Raw genomic sequence first — 17408 nt, forward strand, 5'->3', positions numbered from 1 at the left:
TGGGGTAGTCATTGTTTTGTAAGTCAATATTCTTTGCACGCCCAAAGTCCAAAGTCCTAAACTTGAGTTTCAAGTCCTGAAAAATGTGTATTCATTTGTTAAAAGTTCGTTGGAAGAACATTTCAACCTAAGTATTTTTCATATTGCAATTCATTTTTTGTTCACCACTGCAAAGACTGGTACACAAATGAAATTATTTTTGGTGTTCTCTTTTTTCCATCTGGTACTCAGTGATTTAACATTAGGTCATTATGCTTCCTTTCCGGCATTAACATGGCAACAACAATTATTTACTGTCCCTGTTATATGTCGGCTGACCTCGCCCTCTGCTCCAGATCTCCTGGAGATCATTGTTTTTCCCAATTTGTTGACATTCACTGTTCTTCTTCTTTGAGTTAGCCGCTAACTGCTGCTACCTGCTTTTTAAGTCTCCTGGTGGGTCGAACGCATAATACAATACAATCGCCAATTGTCACACTCATCCCACCCATGGTCCTGTCCTGCCAGCTGTCCCACTTCCTCCACTGCCTGCTTTAAGGTGAGACAAATGTGTCCCCCCATTTCGCGACTGTACCTGTGCGACGCAGAGCCAAAAGGGCGTGAAATTCGTGCCTTGAAAAGGTGTAAAAGGGGCTCAAGTGAAGTCACAAGTCATTGGTGTTAATGTCTGAAAATCCAAGGCGAGTTGCAAGGGGTTTGTTTTGTTTTTGTCAAGTCTAAAGTCATCAAATTTGTGACTCGATGTTTAGTATAGTAACTACAAACTGTAGCTGTCAGATAAAGGTATTGGGGCAAGAAGTGCAGTGTTTTATAGAGTTGTGGAGTGGAAATATAATGTAGCAGGAAATGGAGGTACTAACGTAAAGTACAGGTACCGTACATATAGTGTATACTGTTCAACCACTGTGTGTAACAGTACTTTTATCTTTATTTCTTTCTCCTCATTATATGCATCAACAGTCTTTCTTCTCCTCCTTTTCCATCCAGATACCTTTCTCCTTATTGTGAACCCCTCCCTCTGTCTGTTCATCCACACAAAGAGAAAGACAGTAACATTTATTTCACATGTTTACTTGAACTTCAATAGCAATACAAGACAATCAGAACACTTGAGGTCGATATGTACAAGGATCTCAGGGGGTTGCAGAAAAGTTTTGAGGTTTCTTATGATCTCTGGCTCTGGAGTCAAGAGTTCTGTTGCTATGACAAACTCCATGGCAACGAGTTCCATCACCGACAGTTTGTGGCGAGCGGAGGGAGGGGCGGAGGCGGGGGATTTTGGTCTTGATGTGAAATGGGATTGGTCAAGAGTTCAAAATCAGTAGGAGGGGATGTGTGTAAGAGGCCCCCCAGTTGATATTGATAAAATGCTTCACTGTGATACATTAATTATACAAGAATGATGTATATACACACACTCGCACACACATTCGTCCTAACACGCACGCATGCTCATCAAGCTACACACGCACGCACACTCGCACACACGCTCACACACACACTTTCATACAGTATGTAGCCTTGTAAAGCCACTATAAAGTCATGCACATGTTCTTTGAAAGGATTTTTTTGGCAACACACAAGTGCTTCTTTGACACACTGTTTGCTTGCTACAGGGAAGGGCAACACCCAGCCGACGAACCAATAGAAACTTAGACGATGGGCCAATAAGGATAAGCACCAATGAGACGGGAGGACACAGCAGGGTTTCGGGAAATAGAAGATAAGGAGAGGAAGTGGAGGAGGAAGAGTTATAAATGGATCACAGTCATAGAAAAGTAACAAAACATGAAAAGGGGGAAGTCTCGTGGTGATCGGGAGATAGAATCAGGGAGGAGCCATCACTGTCATCATCATTACCTTCATCATCCATCATCATCATCATCATCATCATCATCATCCTCTTTATCATCATAGTCATCATCATTTCCATCAGTTTGATCATCATTATTTGTTATTATCACCAGCTTCTTCCTCCTCCTCCCTGGTTTCTATGCCCCGATCACCACCGCCCTAGTCACAGGCTCGTCACCCGCTGCATCTGTCCGTCGTCTCCCTCAGAAGTCGGCTCTGGTGTGTACGCTGCCTCTCCATTTGATGGCAGCGGTGGCGGCTGGTAGAAGGTCTGCAGGTGATTTGGCCGCGGGCCCAGCGGTGGTCGCCCCAGGCTGTAGGGCAGTTCCAGGGCGGGCCGCTGGGGCTGGCCGCTGGGGCTAACTTCTTCTGGACCTTCAGGGCTGCTGTCGGGGTACGAGAGGGTCGGAGGGGAGGTGCGGGTGTAGAAGCGAGGAGGGGAGCTGCTTCGGCTGTACACCTGGGGGGAGTGGCGGGTGTAGAGATTGTTTGGAGGCGAGTTAGTGTCTCGGGGAGCGAAGATATTCGTTGGGGGAGAGCTTCGCGGGAAGATGCTGAGAGGAGGCGAGCGCCGGTCTCCGGGGTAGAGCGGGGAGGGGTTTGAATCTCGGGCGTAGATTGGTGAGGAGTCGGGGTCAAGGTCAAGGTCAGGAGTCAAAGGCAGAGCAAAGCTGTCAGAATCCTCTCGTTCGCCATGGAACCGAACAGACCCTCTTTCTTTCCCTCGTTTCCTCCCATCGAGACCGCCATCTTTGCTCTCGAACAGGAAAGATTCATCCCTGTCTATATCCATCCCTCCTCTCCACACATCCAGCGCTCTATCCTTTTGTTTCTCATTGTCTCGTTCAATCCCTGCTCTCCATCCATCTCTGTCCTTTAAAAACAAGGATTCATCTTTCTCTCTATCCATCCCGCCTCTCCATCCGTCAATCCCAAAGTCTTTCTTCTGAGTTATAAAAGTCTCTTCCTGGTCCGTCTCTGCTCCTCCCCGCCAAACCTCCATCCTTCCACCTCTCTTCTCCAGCAGATGAGATTCCTCCCTCCCTCTCTCCATTCCACCTCTCCATTCGTCCATCTCTCCATCTCTCGTCTGAGAGGCAAAAGACTCGTCCCTCCCTCTCTCAGTTCCTGCCCTCCATTCGTCCATCATTTCGTCTCTTTTTAAGAGAAATGTCTCGTCCTTCTCTCTGTCCTGGCCTCTCCATGTTTCTGTGCCTGCCTCCCTCTGTTTCATCAGCAGCGGCTCTTCCAGAGCCTTATACAGGGGCTCAGACTCCTGTGGTGGAGGGGGAGGAGGAGGCGGGAGGGGCCTGTCCCGGTAGCGCTCCCTGTCTCTCTCCCTGTCCCTGTCTCTGTCTCTGTCTGTGACTGCGTTTGGCTCCACTGCGCCACGATGGCGGGACAGAGTACCAGGTGTGCGACTGAGGGTTGAGTAGGGTCTCGCCTGAACATCAGGGGGACGTGCTTGCTGCCTGTCCTGGAGCCCACGACGACTCAGAGTGCCTTGCAACGACCTGTCCCCGTCTTTAAGCAGCTCACGGGACTCAGAGTCCCCAGAAACTCGTGAGTGTGACCAGCCATCTTGCAAGCGCTGCGTTGTGGCGTGATCTTGTCCCTTTGTTGTGGAATGTGTCTCAGGGTCCTGTGTGTGGTGCCGTGTATGCGCCCAACCTTCTTGTGCGTTGTGGCGTGCGTTCGGCTGCATGGTGGCAGCCCAGCCCTCTTGGGGTGGTGGCTGTGCGTGTCGAGTCAAAGTGGCAGTGTGTGTGAGAGCCGCCCTGTCATGGTGGTGAGGCCTTGCCAGGCTTCCATAGCGTTCAGGAGGAACAGGCATGGCAACTGAGGGCCTCAGGTTGCTCTGCACCAGCTCTGAGATGATCATCTTTTCCAGTGCCGCTGCATCAGAGAGGTTACGGCGCATTCCAGCACCGCTGCTCAGATCTGTGGCCCCGTGGGGGGTGAGGAGGGCCGGGGAGATGTCATCACCTCCTATCCCGACTCCTCCCTCCCGCAGAAGGTCAGTGCTGCCCACCACTCCAGCTCGAGATCCAGGTGTGGTTCCCAGACCGTGCAGGGTGAAGGTGTTGGGGGTGTATCCTCCGTTGAGACACACACTGTCCAACCCACAGGACTCCTGGCTCTGAGACACACCACCCTCTGTTGGAGGAAACAGGAAGATGACAGTTACCAAACGGGGATACCATAAAACATTCACACTGAGACATTCACATGAATGAACGTATGAATGAATGAGCAGAGTTTAAGGTTCATGTGTGGTTTCACCAACAAGATTTGGATATTAACAATATTCTTTACTGAAATGTTCGATTATGTGGCCACATGGGAGGGATGTATGTTATGTCGTCATGGTCTATGAATAATTACTGTGTGCAAATGTTGCACGGGTAGTCTATGAACTGCACAAGGAAGTGGCGCTCAATGATTTGAGTGAGCACAACAAAGGAGAGCTCATACTCTGCTTGTTTCTGAAGGTTCCTACTGGTCCACGTTAAGACAGAGAGACAAAGAGGGAAAGGATCAAAAAACATTTAAAAGACAAACATTTCAAGGTCAAAAATTAAAAACAGAACACCACACTGGTATAAAACAAAAACATTGCAAGGTTTAATTTCAAACTTTTAGACTGTACAGAAACAGAAAAATAAAAAACTGTACTGAGCAAAAGTCTGAAGCCACATCAAAAAATTCAGACAGTAGAGCCCAAGCGGTCAATTGGATACCTGATATTATGAAGCAATATTATCTTACCAGCATATAGGCATATAAGTAATTTATGCCAACATGAAAGATATCTTTGAGCTCAGTTAGAAACAGTGATGTCATCACATAGCTTTTTAATATAAGAGAGCATTTACATTTCATTTGTCCTGCTCATATTCACAAATCTTAAAACCCAAATTCAAAGGATCCTTTTAGTTTTAATTTCTAAGACTCCTCCATATCGATATCAGGATTGTCCACAATAATCCAGCACAGGTTGGACTGTGCACATTTTAATCAAGAAACTGGAGGGATTTACTGCTGGATAATTATTTTTATACGCTAACAAACTCCCCTCGAAGTAACACTCTTTCCTTCATGTTAGAATACTGACAAACACCAAGAAGGGAGAGCACATTTTTGCAGTCATTAGATCCTTACACTGGCTTCTAGTTAGATATAGAATTGACTTCAAGGCCCTACTTATTGTCTGTAAGTCACTCAGCGGTCTGGGCCCAAAATATATTGCAGATATGTTTGCTCTCTCACATGTGTAGGAAGTGGTCAGTAAGTGGTGCCAGAGTTCAATCTAAAAGTGTTGAAACGGCTTTTAGCCATTACGCTGCCCACTGCTAGTACCACCAAGATCTGTGACCTGTCAGATTCTGTGACCTAGAGCCAGACTCTCATAACAAACGGCTGAGTTTTGTGAGTTGTTGAGCAGTTGGCATTAGGGTTTTGGGGCAGGGTCACACCATCTGACACAGAATTCAGTGTTTTTACTGGAACCAGCTCTCCTTGGAGCTAAGATGTGCTGCGACTGTCAGTTTTAAAATGATGCTAAAGACTTTTTATTTCTTCAGCTTTTAATTAATCAGTTTTTTATGATACCTTAAAGGTAGTGTATAAATAAACTTGCCTTGCCTCCATAAATACTAACTACATACAGTAGGTAAGTTGCCCTTTATAGCTGTTTTTTAATGTGGCGTAACAGATTTGCATGGTACTGTGAGCACACATAAGTAAAAGAAACTGTAAAAGATACCAACATAAAGAGGGAGAGTGAGTAAGTTGTGTAGGAAATGTCATAATTAGGAAGAATGACAGGACATTGTAGTGAAACATACCTGTGGAGGTGAAGGGTTGGTTGTATCCCTGGGCGAGCATCGTGTCATAAGGAGAGGCTCCGGCGTGAGTCTGCAACACTGGATTAGTGAGGAAATGGTTCCCCAGAGCAGCTGAGGAGAGAGGGAGAGAAATAAATATGATATTCTTGAACAACAGGGGAGGCAACGCTGACATTTAACAGAAAAAAAATATTCACCGCGGTTAAGAGTAGGTGTGTTGTTAACGTCTGCAGCGATGAAAGAAGATTCAGTCTGTCTGCGAACAGTGTCGTTCCACATCCTCCTGATTCGGCTCTGGAACAGAAATAATCCACGCAAGGTCAAACTGACTCAGACACAGTAAGAGCGAGACAAAGAGCTACAGACTGAGAGGTTTAGTGTACTGTAATGTACCTGTCTGTTCGCAGTAGCTCTCCGACTCTGGCTGCTGGTGTAGCGGCTGTTGGACCTCAGGGCGGCACCTTTCACAGAGTCTGGAGAGCTGGAGGAGGAAGTGGCGCAGCACTGCGAGAGGCGCAGACATCGACCGTAGTCTTTCTGACCCTACACGCAATATTAAAACATGTTTAGTCACAAATAATGATGTTACAGAGTCTTGCAGTTACATAATGACACATGAACACAGAGACAGACCTTCCTGGCAAGGGTGCAGTGCAGTATGGTGATGAGGAGGCCCTGGGCGGTGTTGAGGGAAGAAAAGAGGTAAGCCAGGAGGAGAGACGGCGCACACAGGAACATCAGGCCTGAGGACCAGGTGACGCTCTGCAGGAAGAGCAGCGTCAGGGAGCCCACCGCCCACGCCCTGGAAATGACATTTAATTTTCAGTCTGATAAGTGATTTTAACGAGAGTTCACTCACCTAAATCTCCTAGAATGATTGTGCAATTAGATTTTTCAGGTCCTAAAGCTTTAAATAGCACAGAGAAGGTATCAAGGGAAATTTCAGTGTTTTCAACCAGGACCCTATTTTCCCAGGTTTTTGTGTCTGTGTAACTAATGAGAACAACAAATTTTGAAATTGGTCCAGTATTCAGGAGACCACTGCTGCCAGCAGTGGAGAAACAGGCTGCAGTGTAGCATTAATGAGAAATTGTGCACCATCAATTTATGTCTACTGCTTGTTTTTGCTACTGACTGGTTCAGATTGTTATCTGAAGTGTCTGACAACATTATGGAAAATACCCTACAGAGACAGACCTTTTTGTTGAAGAGTAAGATCCTTTTCATTCGATGAAAAACAGCCCAGAAATTGCTATCGCCAAACCCACCAGACTCCATTTAAATGAACCGTAATTTTATCATCGTAAAACACACTTCATTCAAAGTTAACAGAAACAAAGTAAAGCTCAAAAAACAGTCTTGGTTCATCTCTCCACTGTTCCAAAGATCACCAACCCTAGTATGGTTAGAATAAACCCTTAATTCACCAATTTAGATGTGAAAATATGCTGGCTCTATGCACGCTAAAATTACTGTTTATTTAAATGGAGTCTGGTGAGAGTACCAATAGCAATATCTGGGTTGTTTTTGGTTAAACAAAATGGTCTCTATCCGTAGGGATCCTTTCCATAATGTTGTCAGACACATGAAATAACAATCTGAACCTGTCAGTGGCAAAAAAAAGCACTTTTAGTGGACGTAAACTGACGCTGCACAATTGCCCCAAGTGGTTACACTGCAGCCTGTTTCACAGCTGCTGGCTGCAGAGCTTTCACACAATACTGGACCAATTTAAAAATTATAGCTGCTGCGCAGCGATGGGTTGGGTCCGGGCTATTTTTGGCAAATTTAGGCAATTCTGAGCAACAAACAGGAGAATAGGAAGACAAGACAGTTGACAACAATGTTCATTTTGGACCACTTGAGGCTTGAACCCACAACTTCTGGAACCAAAGACTGTCATCTATCACTCTGAGCTAATTGGCAAGTGGCAATACAACAGTGGCTTCACAAATTGAGTAAGCCATTCACTGTTGTGCAGGCAGATTTGAAACCACTGTAAAAAATTCAGTTATCAAGACAAAAATCTGAAAACACATATTGCAGCATGGAGACGTTGGTAATTTGTTTTTAAAAGTGATTGATTTGCTCCATAAGTGAATAACTGATGTTTAAAAATGCTTCTTGCATTGACTGCAATTATTCACATGAGAGCAGAATTCAAAATGTTCTCAAAAATTCAGTTTTTGAGATAAAATTCTGATATTTGCCGAACTTCATCAACCATGACTCCAAAATATTCTCAATTTTTTTCAGGAAGATTGAAAATGTATTTAGCAAGAATTTGATAGTATATGTTTACAGTACCGTTTACAGTCAAACATTCTGATGCACTGTAGGCTTAATTTTTGATAAATCAAAAATCCGAGAAACAAGTTTTGTGGAGGACGGTCTGAAGATGCTCTGTAGCAAGTTTGGTGACAATTGAGCAAAAACTGTGGGGGGAGATAGGTTTTATACGTTTTACAGTTTTTGAAAAAAACTGAGTGATGGACTTCATAATTTGTACTGAGTTTAAGTGGACTAAAGTTTCAGCAGTATTGGGGCTACAGTTTGGTAAGTTTCAAAACTGTAGCATGTACTGTTGATTTTGTAGGTATTTTTTAAAGATTTTTAAATTTAAACGCTTATTGTGCCCCCCCCAGGAGGAATATTGACATGTCCTTGGAATTAAGTAAATCTGGCATGGGGCCGGACATTTCTGTAAAGTTTGGTGAGTTTTCGCCCTTGGGAAGTATGACTTCCTTGGAAGAAAGAAAGGAAGAATTCCTAGGAATACAATAGTGTCCTGGCAGCTTAGCTGCCCGGACCCTAAAGAATGCTGTCTTCATTAGTCATTTGGACACAATATGAGAAAACACAGTCCAGGTTGAAAAAGACCAAAGTTACCCTTTAATTGTGTTTCTACTTTAAAGGGCAGCTCAACCATGGACACAAAAAACTGCTGTGCATGTATCTGATATCAATGTCTAGCAAGTTAAAGAAGAGCTTGCATACATCCACATCATCCTCAAGCTTCTCTGAGCTTAATTAGAAACTGAAAAACTACAAATAATAAAACACTTTTTCCTTTGTTGAGCGCAAATACCCCCCTTCATTTTTCATTTTTACAGCATAGCTAAGGTTTGGCCTTTACGTACTCAAAATGCAGAGATGCAAAATAGTTCATGCTGCTGTCAAAACTGCTGAAGTGCATTTTATTATTGTCTTCCAAAAGCTCCCAAAGCTTGACTTGAATTTATTTAAAATGATGGAGCTTTACCATACCCCATCTGTCATGAAATTCACATTGGCTTAAATATCTTCAATAACTAAAAATCTCTAAATACTGGCTTCTCCACACATAACAGACTGTCTCCAGCTCAGGAAACATTCATACAAAACTTGTTTTTACAGTTTTCTTTTAACTTTAATATCTGGTTTAATCAGGTGTTTGGGTTACTATTCAACATTATACAAGAACTATGAAAGATAATAAAATTATAATAACAGTACAGATGAAAATGCCACAGGAAGGCAGAGAAAACATCAGTAAAATTTTCTATCAACCTTTTTCAGTTTATCAATACGACTTTACTACATTTCTCTAATTACTGTGTGATCGGAGCCAAAGCTGCTGAAACACAACGAGCTCTAGACATAATCACCCAAAACAGATCAGCATGAGACACTGTACTTACCTCAGGTTGTCATGGCGACTGGAGTCTGGCTTCAAAGCAGCAGTGCTGTGCATCTTATGTAAGGTCATCACCAGGACAACCAGGTTCAACTAATGGACAAAAAGATCGAACAGCACACACTGTTTCAAATGTACTCATCAGTAATGACTCAGCGTGACGTCATTACACGCTGATGATCCAGGATATATGACAATGTATGAAAAAGGTTGGCGTTTGTGTTCGAGCGTGAGCTCTCACCGTAATGATGACACCGACGGGTCCAAGGAAACTCCAGATGAAGTAATTGTCTGTTCGCAGCCAGCATCTACACACACACACACACACAAACATAGAAGCACACAAACTAATCAGTGTATATTAAGAATATCTAAAAAAGCTGACACAAGAATTGAAATATGCAGGAAAGGAACTGTCTCCATCCAAAAACATGCACACAGACACACACACAGGTCAGTCAACTTACGCAGATTTTGAGCCGTAGCCTCTGAAGTCTATGGCTGCGGACACGGCCACCACCAGCCCAGGAATAGAATAGCCACACAGGTAGAAATACTTCCTCCTGGAGTTACGCCCCTCAAATACCTCCCTCTGCAGCAAGTACAGTTCCACCCCCTCCAAACACAACCAGCAAAACACTGACAGCAGGGAGAAGTGCAGCAGGCCAGCAATGATGGAGCACACAACCTGCAAATTTGGATAGACAGGGAGGAATACTTCACAAAATGCTACCGCACACAAAATGCTTTAAACTACAGCCACAGTCACATCTGAGCACTCACTGTGTATTGCGTCTTGTTGGCACCAACAAGGAACAGCAGCTCTGTGATGAGCAGGTTGGCCCACAGGTTGCAGTGGATGGTGCTGTGGTCTGTATGCCAGGGCGCCCCCTGGCAGCACAGGGTGGTAAGGCAGGTGGCCAAACACACCAGCGCTACAGAGATGCCAACCCAGGAAACCACATAGACGAGAAGCTCTTCTACACCGACCCCGAACTGATGAAGAGAAGCAGACAGGAAAGGAAGAAAAGACAGATTAAAAAACATGTTTTATGTGATCATAAAGAGCACATGTATAAATGTAGGCAGATATTTGTGATGTGGTGTGGAGCGCTCATGTGTCTTTTCCTCTGGTTGTGTGTCCCTGTGTGTTACAAAACATCTATTCAGATGAATAAAATCACACCGAACAAAGAGAACATCTTGCAGAGAAACACTTAATTCAATTTCATGGCAGGACAAAATAGCCTGCAGCATTTATCACTCTCCCTCTCTCTCTTACAGCTACAACCACACAATTATCACCCCCTCTGTGTTTGATTTTTAAACAACATTTTGGAGAGCACGGTGGGGGTGAAGTCCAACTGCGCTTCAGCAAATGGGTGCATAAAGGTGGAGTCAGGAAGCTATTGTTGGCCGAGGATGGAGCTGGATTTATGAAGTTAAAGGTTGGCACCTGGCCAACTGAAAAGAAAACTATAGCAGTAATGATGTTTAATACAGACAATTCATATGTATCCAGAAATGCTGCATGCACAGAGAAAACTGCGGTGTGCATTTTGGCTTATAATCTGTAAAATTAAACACACTGAAAGTCAAGGTGAGTGAGATAACATTTTCTACACTGTCGTCCTCCTGTACAAGAGGAGGTCCATGCAAATGAAGCAAAAGCACCACACATACTGTCGCCTTAAATCTGCTGCCTGACCGCCGTGAAGGTGATTTAAATGGATATATTATTCATGACTTCTAAAAAATAATGTATAGGCTCACGCAAAAGTAATCTCTCTCAATCATCACTTATGACCCACTAAAAGTGTGTGGCAGTGTATTTATACGCAGAGACTCTGCCCTCTGCCTGTATTTTCTTATTTTGCTGTGGGTATTTCTGGGCATGTAGCCTCCAGCCAAAAACAACGTGCAGGGGAGGTCGGGACTTTTTTAAAAAAAAGTTTTGAGCAGATACTTGCAGCACACATCCAAGAGGAAGCTACAGAAAGTGTGGACACAGTACCAAAAAAAAAGCAGACAAAGCTCGCTCCAAAAGAGTGAATCTGTGGTTGGCTTTCACTTTTTCTTCCACAGGCGAGCACTGAGAGGATGAAGAGCGACGTGGAGTTGGCCGGTTTTCTGTTGGACGCGTAGGTGCTGGCGGTTAGCTTATTTTGCTTGCTAAAGTTTCGGCTTCTCCATTACAACAAATTTAATGTTCCTACAACAGCGTAGTAGCTCGCAGAGTACGTCCAAGTAATGAAGGGAGGAGAGGCCAAATTTGAAGGATTAAAAAAGTAACCGACTCTTCCTACATAATATACCTGTGTTGTGTTGTGGTGTGTGTTACTCACAGCAGGTTGCTGATACGTCATGAGGACAGCATAGCTGGATAGATGGTTGCAAGCGCAGGTAGTGTGAGTGTTGTTGGTGTGTAACAGGCGGCAGCCCTGCGTGGACCACCTGCCATTGCCAGAAACACCTGATCCGTTCCAAAAAGAGCAGTTCGGGCCAAAGTGGTTCTCCAGCTGTGAAGACAAACACATATGAAATATATATTAGTGCCTTTAAAGAATACTCAGTGATCAGATTCTGCACAGAAGGAATTTGTGTCTTTGAGGGGACCTTTTATGATCTTTTTCATTTTCATTTTCATACTTATGAATGTATTTTGGGCCTCTACTGTAACATGCTTACCTGCTTTAGTGTTCAGAAACACTCACATACACACCTCATTCTGTCTATGCTGAAACACCTGTATTCTCCCTCTGTTTGAAACGCTCCATTTTAGCACCTGTATTTTTACGCCCCCCTCCCGAAAAAGCCCAGTCTGCTTTGATTGGTCCATATTTCCGTGTCATCCACATCTGCGTCATCATTGCAGCCGGGAATAAGTGTAACAGAGAATAGCAGCACTTTTTTACCACGAAAAATCACCACTTAAAGCTTGTAAACCAAAATCTTCACAGCTGGACATGTTCCAGCAGGGGAAATGATTTGAAAATCATTGATTCAGGAAGAAATTTACAAAACTGTCGACCAAGTTTCAATGTTTCCCTGACGTTACCACATAATTATATGTAGCATTGTAGGCTTTGTATCGTAAAAATTTGCAGAAGCATGCCTGGGGCAGATTGACATATAAAGAAATCTGTCATAGTGTGACGTCCAAAGAAGAAGAACTCATTGAAAACAGAGTATTCAGGAAAAATCTGAGGCTTTCTGCATACATTTACATCATTACTTGAAACTTTTCCTACATTTAACATGAACATCTGACCTTGTTATAATATACGGTAGATCAGGGGTGTCAAATATATGAGCCAGGGGCCAGATCCTGCCCGCCAAAGGGTCCAATCCAGCCCTCTAGATGACTTTCCACACCTAATGTTGATGCACATGTGAAGGCTGAGAGGTTTCAGGAGCAATTTAAACAGTGAGCAGATACTTCATGTGAAATACTGCCTTAGAGACTTTTCACTCTGACCAGAATACAGCTCTCTGAAATAACAATAAGTACTTTCTATATGGTCATATTTAAAGATATTGAACATTGTGCAAAATATTGTCAACCAGCAGCTTCAGTACAAAAGAATCTGTATCAGACTTCTGTCTTAAAACAATATAAGGGGAGACCTACTGCTGAACTTCAGATTGTAAGGCAGGGGATGACCTAACCTGCTTCTTCAACAGCTTCCACTTCAAATTGGGCTATATGTGGCCCCTGAACTAAAATGAGTTTGACACCCCTGTGGTAAATATATGACAGAAAATGGAGAAAAGCATAAAGAGGTCCCCTTTAACATTAATTTTGAACCAAACAGACCTGCAGGTGCCTGAGAGTGAAGATCACAGGCTCGGAGAGGTACACTCTGTTGGATCCTCTGTGCACAGAGGCGGAGATGACATGGGAGTTGACCACCAGGCTCCTACGCCTGGCCTCTGAACCCTGACCCAGCCCCAGCCCGAGCCGCAGAGTCGAGTTCTGGGTGGTCAGGAAAGAGCCCAGGTTCTTATAGAGAGAGAGGACCAGCTTCACTTGGCCTGCAGAGGAAACGGGGACATAGTGATGAGCACATTTAACAGGAGACAGTTGATATGTGGAGGAAAACTAGTGTTATTTCCATAGCCAGTTACTTGTCTAACCCAAGCAATATATTTTATAATGCTGAGCTGTCACTGTGTAAAATGTTGATTAGTTTTGGTGTGCGTCACAGACCGTTGTTGCTGTACTGTTGCAGAGCCAGTGCTGATATCTGCAAGATGCTGTCGCTGTCGTAGGAGTGAGGAAAGGTCAGGTCCTGTATATCTGCCTCTGTATTTAGCACATACACCTCCAGATCTGTGCACACGCAGGAACACATCAGACACGAAAGCTTAGATGAAGTGCTAATTTTCATGACGTGGAGAGCAAAAGAAATAAATAAAGACACAGACCACATACCAACATTTGGTGCTCTGTCACTGAAGCGACCTTCATAGAGATTGTTAGCCAATAGGAATGCTCCTTTCTCTACCGCATCTAACAGCAACGATGCCGAGCGGGACTGATCAACACTGCTCATATCCGCCCAGGACACCAGAGCCTCAGGACCCAACAGGTTATCAACTGTCTGAACGACGGCCTAACAGAGAGACAGAGAGTATTTCATTCCCACTCCTGATCTTTATCTCACTATCTATCCGTCTGCCTGACAGTCTGCTTGTCTCTCTTACCTGAACGTAAGCTTTGCAAGTGCGCTCCCTCTTCTGCAGCTGAAAAGATGAAAAACATCTATTGTTAGAATCATCATCGCTGACATTTCCACTCTCATTTCCAGGAAAGGTCAAGTACATGTACACTTCTGCACTGACAACAGGAACAATTTACCTTGTTGTAATTCCGTGCTGCCGACTCTTTATTGGCTGGTCTCAAGGCCTGGAGCTGGGAGTCCAGGATGTCTAATAGCTGTTCAATCAGCTTGACCGACATGCTGACGTCACCGGCATAGATCCGTCCCCGGGTCAGGTTGACCAACTCCCCGGCGATGTTGGCCGCGTTCTCTCCGCTCTTAATCTGGAGTGAGGTGGGGGCGTTTGTAATGTCAAATGTTTTGACATTTAAGAGAGAACTGCTTGCTGAGTGGCTTTAGGGCATTTGCACAGCGTGTATATGTGTGTGTTCGTGTGTGTGTATTTGTGTGTGCGAGACTAACCTTTTGTGCAATTTGGCTGACCCAGGGAGAGGTGCAGTTGGAAAGGTCAGGCCCTCTGGAGCTCCAGCCCACCGGAGACTGCATGCACTGATAGGAGGCTATACCTGCAGAGACAGACGGGGTGACACAGACTGTCAGAAAAAGGAAGGATAGCTTGAGTTGTGCAGGACCTGAGGTGGTTTGTCACTTCTCTTTCTCCTTGCATGTTTTCCCATGCGGCCCAATAACACTTACCTAATGTAAAAGTAAGGACTTTTTAAAAATAAGGCAACCATATATAGATTTTATGGCAAAAAGGGCAGCTTCAGGGACTAATGGGGAATATGCAGCTCTGTAATGTGTTTGTTTATTTAGCTTTCCAGTGCAAATTGTAATGTGATATACAGTAGCAACTTTCCTACTGTCAAAATGGCAACCAAAGCATGTAACTCTCTGAAACTTTCTTTTTTCTCTTCCTCTTTTAATTATTTATGATTTTTATATTGTTTTTTCTTTAATTTAATTTTATTTATTTATTTTTTGGGGCATTGCTTTGGGGTTGGGAAGGCAGAGAAAGCTGTGCATGATTGTCTGTCAATTTTTGTGGACATCAATTAAAACACAATTAAAAACACTTTTTTTAAATTACAATTTCTTCTTTTTTTTTCTTGTTGCAGTGAAATAATCAAATGTGTTGTTTAGAGGAACAGCTGCTTGATTAAATATGGATTTCATCAATGATTATAAAAAAGACAAAGCTGTCAATAAATTCCTCGTTTTTCCCCAAAGACTTCAAAATGTACTTCAAAAAACCTAAAAAGGGCGGCACGGTGGTGTGGTGGTTAGCACTCTCGCCTCATAGCAAGAGGGTTGCCAGTTCGATCCCGGGTGTGGGAGCCCTTCTGTGCGGAGTTTGCATGTTCTCCCCGTGTCAGCGTGGGTTCTCTCCGGGCACTCCGGCTTCCTCCCACAGTCCAAAGACATGCAGATTGGGGACTAGGTTAATTGATAACTCTAAATTGTCCGTAGGTGTGAATGTGAGCGTGAATGGTTGTTTGTCTCTATGTGTCAGCCCTGCGATAGTCTGGCGACCTGTCCAGGGTGTACCCTGCCTCTCGCCCGATGTCAGCTGGGATAGGCTCCAGCCCCCCCGCGACCCTCAAGAGGATGAAGCGGTTAGAAACCTAAAAATATGTGCTCCCAATAGAATTCTGTCTGTTGGAGTCTAGTAATGGATTCCGTATTGGGGGTTATGATTTAGTTTCTATAAAGAAAAAGAAGGAAGGTGTTTTTTTGGCCACTTGTGTGCAGAAGGACCCCATGTTAAGCTTAAAAAAATACATACCTAATATGAGGATATCAACATTAGCATGTGAAGCTGGGTTTGAGTCCACCTGCTGGATAACAGTGCAGTATTCACTCTTTCATCTTTGGTTTGGTGTTCATTAGCATCTAACAACAACACTTCGGTTGATGACTGGTAAGTTTTAGTTTGTTTGATTGTCTTCACCAGCATGTCCAACTTTTAGACTGAACCATGCCGCTAACTTCCAACTTAGAAAATCTTAATTGGTACTTTGCGAAGATATTTTATGAAAAAAATAGGGCAAGAGAGTGTGTTACACACCACTTCTGAAAATTAAATGTATTTATGAGACAACAGCCTCACCCGCGTTCAGTAATAAACAAGATTTAATATTAGATTATCCCCCAGTGAAATCGTCACCTCTGTGCTCAAACCATGTCCAATCCATTCAGCGTGATTAGGACGAGGCAAAATGCACCACAGGCTTATCTCCATAATCTCCATAACAGCTTTTGCGTGGAGGGAGTGCTACACTGAGGAAGACAGCTGCACAGCGAGAGGAAGAGTTGACGAACTCAGCCTCTCTTGACACTATAACCTCTTTCTTCTCTCTCTCATCTGAGGGCAAGTTCAAAGAGGGGACATCCGACTACATTTCAAAGAGAAACGAGATACAGACACACACATGCAAATACCACACACACACACGCTGGCATGCTCACATCTGCACACACACACACACACACACACACACACCCCACACCTACCCAGTGACCCTTTTGGACAGGGCCTCTCCACTGTCTCTCCCTTCAGCGTGGGTGGCCACTGCACCCCTCGTGCCACCCGGCCCTCACATCCGCCCACCTGACCAGGGCCCCCGGGAGCAAGGGGGACACGCAGAGGTGGACGTGGGGTCAGAGGAACCATGGCTGTGATTGGGCGCTGGTCAAAGGGTCCTCGGTTGATGACGCCAATTGGGTGAGAGGCTGACGGTCGTACTGGGGTCAGCGCGACAGTGGCCGTGTAGGAGCGGACGGTCGTCATCAGAGAGGAGAGGGGACCTGAAGGGAAGAAAACACTGTTGATTCTCTAGTTTCATTCCATACCAGTATGTCCAAATATACAACTGGACTTGCTGCACAAACCTTTAGTGGGTGGTGGCGGCGTAAACTGTAGCGGGTATCTCAGCACGTAGTAGTTATTCCACACATACAGCTGGTTGTCTCTGGGGTTGTAGTCTATGGAGGAGATGTACTGGTAAGGGTTGGGGAAAGGTATTTGAACAGGCAGCTCCTGTCCACGACTGGTGTCGTAGGCATAAACCACCATGTCGCTGCCGACTCGGCCGTCCGCCTGCCCCTCGTCATCCTGGAAGACAGAACGCACGGCGTAGAGCACGCCACAGGCCATAAAGGCATTGCTCGCCCCTCGCTTGTCAAAGCCGGTGGCCCACGTACCCTCAAAGCGCAGGGTGTACGGGTTCACCTGCAAAAGACAAAAAGACACAGGAAGATGAGAGGACTCATCTACAACCCTTCTTTCTTCTCTCTTTCCAATCA

The 17408-nt window shown here is 44.6% G+C and overlaps 1 protein-coding gene across 2 annotated transcripts in view; it reads right to left on the reverse strand.

The window, feature by feature from the left end:
- Positions 1-961: 961 nt before the first annotated feature.
- Positions 962-17408, reverse strand: part of LOC126390742 (adhesion G protein-coupled receptor L1-like) — a 33483-nt gene continuing 17036 nt past the window's right edge. For both annotated transcript variants that reach the window (XM_050045179.1, XM_050045178.1), the window contains exons 7-24: positions 16995-17334; positions 16617-16910; positions 14565-14668; positions 14240-14425; positions 14086-14124; positions 13814-13994; positions 13589-13711; positions 13196-13413; positions 11724-11897; positions 10162-10374; positions 9846-10066; positions 9620-9686; positions 9383-9471; positions 6336-6504; positions 6096-6245; positions 5900-5996; positions 5703-5813; positions 962-4011 (exon numbers count right to left, since the gene is read on the reverse strand). In XM_050045179.1, the coding sequence (XP_049901136.1) occupies positions 2018-4011; positions 5703-5813; positions 5900-5996; positions 6096-6245; positions 6336-6504; positions 9383-9471; positions 9620-9686; positions 9846-10066; positions 10162-10374; positions 11724-11897; positions 13196-13413; positions 13589-13711; positions 13814-13994; positions 14086-14124; positions 14240-14425; positions 14565-14668; positions 16617-16910; positions 16995-17334 (4770 nt within the window). In that variant the 3' untranslated portion in view covers positions 962-2017. The remainder of the gene's footprint in view (positions 4012-5702; positions 5814-5899; positions 5997-6095; positions 6246-6335; positions 6505-9382; positions 9472-9619; positions 9687-9845; positions 10067-10161; positions 10375-11723; positions 11898-13195; positions 13414-13588; positions 13712-13813; positions 13995-14085; positions 14125-14239; positions 14426-14564; positions 14669-16616; positions 16911-16994; positions 17335-17408) is intronic.

Source organism: Epinephelus moara, chromosome 5 (assembly GCF_006386435.1).
Source record: "Epinephelus moara isolate mb chromosome 5, YSFRI_EMoa_1.0, whole genome shotgun sequence".
Classification (NCBI taxonomy): domain Eukaryota; kingdom Metazoa; phylum Chordata; class Actinopteri; order Perciformes; family Serranidae; genus Epinephelus; species Epinephelus moara.